This window comes from Acyrthosiphon pisum, unplaced genomic scaffold, assembly GCF_005508785.2.
Source record: "Acyrthosiphon pisum isolate AL4f unplaced genomic scaffold, pea_aphid_22Mar2018_4r6ur Scaffold_21566;HRSCAF=24275, whole genome shotgun sequence".
Lineage (NCBI taxonomy): Eukaryota > Metazoa > Arthropoda > Insecta > Hemiptera > Aphididae > Acyrthosiphon > Acyrthosiphon pisum.
This window is the reverse complement of record NW_021771047.1, coordinates 10,885-16,887: the sequence shown is the minus strand read 5'-3', so window position 1 is coordinate 16,887 and position 6,003 is coordinate 10,885. Positions and strand designations below refer to the sequence as shown.

Sequence of the window (6,003 nt, the reverse complement as noted above, 5' to 3'; positions counted from 1 at the left end):
ACTAGTAACAATGTTAATTTGTTTATATCCTCACCAAAAAGTATACTATTACTAATTTCTAAGTAAAACTTATGTAATTGTAATTACCATTCCAGATGGTGAATTGTTCAGTACGATATCTTACACCAACTCCCATCAGCTACTACTGTAATTAATGGCATTCCATCGGTGTCTACTTCTCCATTTTTTATAGCAAGTTCTGCTTCATCTTTAGCCGCATTATCCATTGCTTTTAACGCAGCTATTTCGTATCCTTTGCGAATCTGATCATGCTCATTTTGGTACGTTTTGTGATTTAAAGTAGGTAGTTATTTCTATTGCAGACATAATTTCTTGTAATTAACTGAAACCACATCCAATATTCAATGTACCTATTACTGCCCAAGTATTTATAGCTATAAGATCTTCGTTTTCGGACGATATAGTTTTTTTAATATTACACATGCAACATTTGAAGCTAAAAAATGATTTTAGGCCAAGCTTTCTTTCACCAATTAATATCATATTTTTTAATCCACAGTCAAGTGGTTTGTGGTTATCAATACTTTTGATTTCTTGAAATAAGTGTGATATATTTACTAATCTTCTTCCACAAATTTCTATTTCCATACTATTATTTTGGAGTAATGATGTACTACTTTTTTCATAAATTGGCGATAAATGTGCATCTGAGTTAAGAAAAGATGAAGAATCTATAAATCTTTTTTCTTTAGGTGAAGAAGTACCGAATATATTATTTCCATCAACAGTTAAATATGAAACATCATGTCATCATGTACATTGTTCAACGGTACAGCCAATTTCATATCCTCTGGCGTAAACGTATTTGAATATTTTCCATGGATGTTTTCTTTTACAGCAGTTGGGATGTAATATTTATCAATACCATGCTGACTTTAAATGAGTTATAATTTTTTTATAGTTTAGATCTTTAGTACCTACGTTTTTATTATTTGTTTCCAGGAAAAAGTTTGTATGTCAGCACAGCTCCTTTCGTAAAGTTTCCAGAGAAGAAAATAAAAAAGGGAACTCAAAAAATGCTAACTGTTTAGCTTCTGTAACATGTATGGTAAAATTAGATACTCATTCTACACGAAAAGTTGATCCCTATATTAAGGTTTGGTTATTTGTATATTTTTCTTATTACTTATTTAAATACATTATTAAGATACTCACCACCTTGATAAGTACTTATAATTATAATTCTCTTGTTTGAAAATTTTACTTGCATATTATTTAATTAAATACATTTAGTAAAATTAATTTTCAGGATGGGTTATATGGTGTAATAAGAATTAAAAATAAACATAACCATAGTATTGATACTGCTGAAACTTTACGCTTTTTACCAGCAGATAAGATACTTAAAAATACCTTTTTCGAGTATTTTAACGATAATATGGGTATAACTGATGCAATTAATTGTCATGAGCGCATTTTAGAATTAAAAGAAAATTTTTCACTGGAAGTCTTGGCTAATGGATCTATTAATCCAACTTATAGAACTGTCCAAAATTGGCACAATGAATGGAGGTTGGAAAATTTAGGTCCACGGTCTGGATCAGGTTTGATTGAGGTAATTTTTTTGTAATTTTATACATATTTCATTAGTATTTAACAATTTAAGAAAGTAGTTGAATATTTCATAGACAATTTATTATTAGTTATAACAATTTATTTTGGATTTATCCATGCTCCATCTTCAGAGTATGTCTGAATGTTGTGAATATATAAAATATTTTACTTTGGTCTTGTATTAAAAATATGGTTTTAAGATTTTTTATTATGAAAAGGTTAGGTTAGCTTTATAGTTACTAAAAAAAGAAGACACATATCAATTAAATAATAAATTAATACAAATCTTTGGGGATTTTCATATGGATATATCTAAAAATGAATGCCAAATTTCCAAACTTATATCATTAAACTTCACACAACTTTTGTTTTTGTTTTTCTTGAACAATTAAGAAAGCTGACTTCTTCTCTTTCTGTAGTTAGAAATTATAAGCTAATAGAACTATATTAAAAAAAGCTAAAAAGTTAATTTTATTTTCTGATTTGAAATGTATACAATCTTACTTAATTAGGCATCTAAAGATATAATAATAACTTATGATGTTTTTTTTCTAGAAAATAATACAAAAGATTGATGTATACAAAGAGAGAAATGTGATAGTTAAGTTCAAGGAAGATCCATTTGCATTAGTTATTATTACCCCACTTATGCAACGAGCCCATTCATTAAAGTCATCTAGTAACATTGTATTTGTAGACAGTACATCTGCCTGTGATGCAGACAATTATTCTATAACATTTATGCTTACTCCGTGTGCTGCAGGTGCAGTTCCATTAGCAATAATTATTACAAAAGGTATATTCAAAATTAATTTTATCTATCTATAAATTAATTTCAGTTAGCTTAGATCTTTATTTAATAAATTAATAGGTCAGACATATTCAGCATATAACACTGGATTTCAGTTATTAAAAGAATGTGGTATAAATTGCTTTGGTGGTGTTGGTTGGCCAAAAATCTTTATAACTGATAATGCTGCAGCTGAAATAAATGCCATTGAAAACAACTGGCCGAATAGTATCCATTTACTATGCATTTTCCATGTTTGTCAGGCTGTTTGGCGTTGGGTCTGGGACTCAAAGAATAGCATACCGAAAGAGAAGCGACCAATAATTATGAAGAGTTTTCAATCTATTTTATATGCTGATACAGTTGATTCTTCAGAGAAATGTTTTAATGATAGTATTAAAAACTCTGAATTTCCAAAATGGTCAAGATATTTAAATGAACATTGGCAAACAAGACACAAATGGTGTTTGGCATGGCGTGATGAATCAACTAAAGGTCATCACACAAACAACTATTCAGAAATTACTGTTCGAATTTTTAAAGACACTGTTCTTTCAAGAGTAAAAGCATACAACGTCGTAGCTTTATTAGATTTCACGTGCACAGTATTAGAAGATCATTATTGTAGGCGCTTAATGGCTTTTGCTAATTGTAGACACACTAAAAATAGAACTGCTAGAATCTTTTTAGATTCATTAATAAAAAAAGCAAGTACAATACAAAAAGCTCATATAGTATCTAAATCAGAATATGAGTATTGTGTACAGAGTGAAAAAGATTCTTCATGTACTTATGAAGTAAACATTATGGGAGGTTGTTGTTCATGCCTTTCTGGTAAATTTGGTAAATTCTGTAAACATCAGTGCGCTGTTTATATTCATTTTGATGTAATTTCAAAAAGTTTCCCTCCAGTTACCCCAAAAGATAGATACGAAAATGCTATTTTAGCCCAGGGGAATGTATCTATCTCACCAGATTTCTTCCAGTCATTTTTATCGGTAAATAATTGTTCTCAAATTGATGCACCAAAAGAAAGTACTGATTTTCTAAATTATTCTAATACTAATGAGCCAGATTATTCACACCATAAAGATAATAATGTACCAAATGATTCTGAAATTATAGAAAATAAAGAGACAAAAAATAAATCAATACATTGTATTATAGATTTAATCAAATCTAAAGACTCAATGTTTGGCTCATCCACTGCAGGGTTGAATATTTTAGAGTCTCGTTTGAAGAAGATAACAACCGAAGGACAGTGGCAATCGTTTTTGCATACTGCTGGAAATTCAGCTGTGGCTTTGCGAAAAAGACCTGGTGCAAAAATTAGAGTCCAGCCAACATCTATTGCAAGGAGATTACCCAGAGTTACAAAAGGAAGTAAACGTCTACCATCAGGTCGTCCAGCAAATGGTGAAATTAACACCAAAAAAAGAAAAAAAAATCTTGGTGCTAATGTTCAATTGAATGTGCCTAATGCAAAATCACATGGGCACAATCATTAAATATATAATGAGTTTATTATTTTTTTAAAAATATGATATGGTTTTGATTAAAATAATTATTATAGGTACTTGTTTTATTATAGACACAAATTAAAATATAGTATATATATAAATAATAGCCTATATACCTAACCTATATTATATATAAAACATACCTAATATCATCAACTTGTAAGCAATATAATATATCATATTATAATTATTTATAACATATAATACAATAATAGAAAATATAATACAAAATAGATTTTACCTACTGAATTAATACAAATATTACAATATCTATTGCATTTACCTAACCGTTGGTGTAAAATATTTTCTACTTTAATAAATCATTTAATTTAAGACTCACCCAACTTAAAAAATAACTAATAATTATTATAATTATGACAACAACAGTCAGTCAACCGCAACAACAACAATAATAATATATTGTATTATAATTTATTGTAATTTTAACACTTTTGTTAACAATTAAATAAAAATGTAAGTATTTAATATATATATATATTATATGTACTTTTATATAGATACATTTTAGTTTGACAGGCATAATGACAGGATAGTAGTGGATAGATCACCTCATAATATTGCCTTACTAAAAATATATTACATTTATATTTATATTTTCTTAATAATTTAAACTCAACCAAATTAATAATTAATTATTATTAAATCATACAAATTAAGTGTTAAATTCAAAGACTGACTTATATTAATTGTAAATTATACAATACCTAATGTCCCATGTCCTAGAATTATATTTTATGAACATTTGTGAGTATTTACCACTTTTACATAAATGTAATATATTCTATGATTAGTATAATACTAATAAGAATACTTAGTATTATACTTACGAACAATTAATTTTTTTCCCACATGGTCGAGAAGATCTAGCATTCCATTTAATATTATTTAATTTTCCAAATTCAGAAACCCACAAATTATAGTAACATATTCATAACATTCTAGTTTAGTTACTATTTTGTTAATGAACGACTTAGGCAAATGGAGATTCATTGACGCATTGTGATAACATTACAATTGTTATTATAATAGGTACTTGTTTTATTATAGCCAACTATTAATATTATTATTTAAAATCTCAAACATAGGATTAATTTTATGTAAAAAACTAAATATTTCAAAAATGTTAAGGAATTAAAATAATTTTAATAATTATAATAATTATAAGTACTTGTTTCATTATAGCTAACTATTAATAATATTTTTTAAAAATTAAAATCTCAAACATAGGATCAATTTTATGTAAAAAAACTAAACATTCATTTATTAAGCTTCAAAAATGTTAAGAAATTAAAATTTTAATTATATAGCAATTATTTTTATTTTTATTTATTAATTCTCTTGACTCTTGACTCTTGACTCTTTAAATATATTTTATGTAAAACCGCGGTATCTGATATCGCATAGTTTTGTTAATAATTATTATTCAATAAAACCGCGCAAATTTGAATCAGCCAATCAGAGAACAGCGGTCGTGTAGCAATGTACAGTATGTTAATATGCTACCCGGCGCGGCGCGGCGGCCCGAGGCAATATATTTGACTGCCTTGGCTGGCGTTTTGCGCATGCGCCATTCATAATATTGTACGTGTTTACGCCGCACACCCGTATACCATCTCCCATGCATTAACACAGGCAACGCCGGCAACAACTGCCTCGTCGAGTGTCGACGTCGAACCTCTAACGGTGGCGGCGCGGTGGCACGCGCTGGTCGCAAGATTAAGCTCAATCGGCAAGGTCATTATGGCTTATAAATTAAAACGTTACTGCGACTTGACTACGTGAGCCATTCTCCAGTTGCATGCAAGTTGTATACAAAAAAAAATTAATATAAAATTTAGATAAATAGAATTATGAAATTATGAAAAACTAAAAAGTAAAAATTAACTAAAAAATTGCGCCCCAAAAAATATTGCGCCCTAGGCCAGTGCCTTGGTGGCGTATGGGTAAATCCGCCCCTGCTTATAAGTTATAACTTAATCTTACATTTAATATACCAATCGATTAATATAACCACGTCTAGTCAGCTGGTAATTATAATAATATTAAGTACCTATAATATATTTGGTAAGTAGGTACACAATAAAAAGTATAATATTA

General features: G+C 28.5%; 1 protein-coding gene across 1 annotated transcript; it reads left to right on the top strand.

The window, feature by feature from the left end:
• Nucleotides 1–105: 105 nt before the first annotated feature.
• Nucleotides 106–3,941, top strand: LOC103311285. Its single transcript, XM_008190874.3, has 4 exons — nucleotides 106–1,117; nucleotides 1,271–1,576; nucleotides 2,131–2,371; nucleotides 2,447–3,941. Exons 1-4 carry the CDS (start codon nucleotides 1,067–1,069, stop codon nucleotides 3,871–3,873), a joined length of 2,025 nt encoding a protein of 674 aa, XP_008189096.1. The 5' UTR covers nucleotides 106–1,066; the 3' UTR covers nucleotides 3,874–3,941.
• Nucleotides 3,942–6,003: the final 2,062 nt, after the last annotated feature.

What these genes read in the sequence shown, in the direction of transcription:
- LOC103311285 (XM_008190874.3), top strand. Translation starts at nt 1,067, where the DNA reads ATGGTAAAATTAGATACTCATTCTACACGAAAAGTTGATCCCTATATT. An exon ending in AAGTTGATCCCTATATTAAG is followed by an intron (nt 1,118 to 1,270) that starts GTTTGGTTATTT and finishes ATTAATTTTCAG; the next exon opens with GATGGGTTATATGGTGTAAT. An exon ending in AGCAATAATTATTACAAAAG is followed by an intron (nt 2,372 to 2,446) that starts GTATATTCAAAA and finishes ATAAATTAATAG; the next exon opens with GTCAGACATATTCAGCATAT.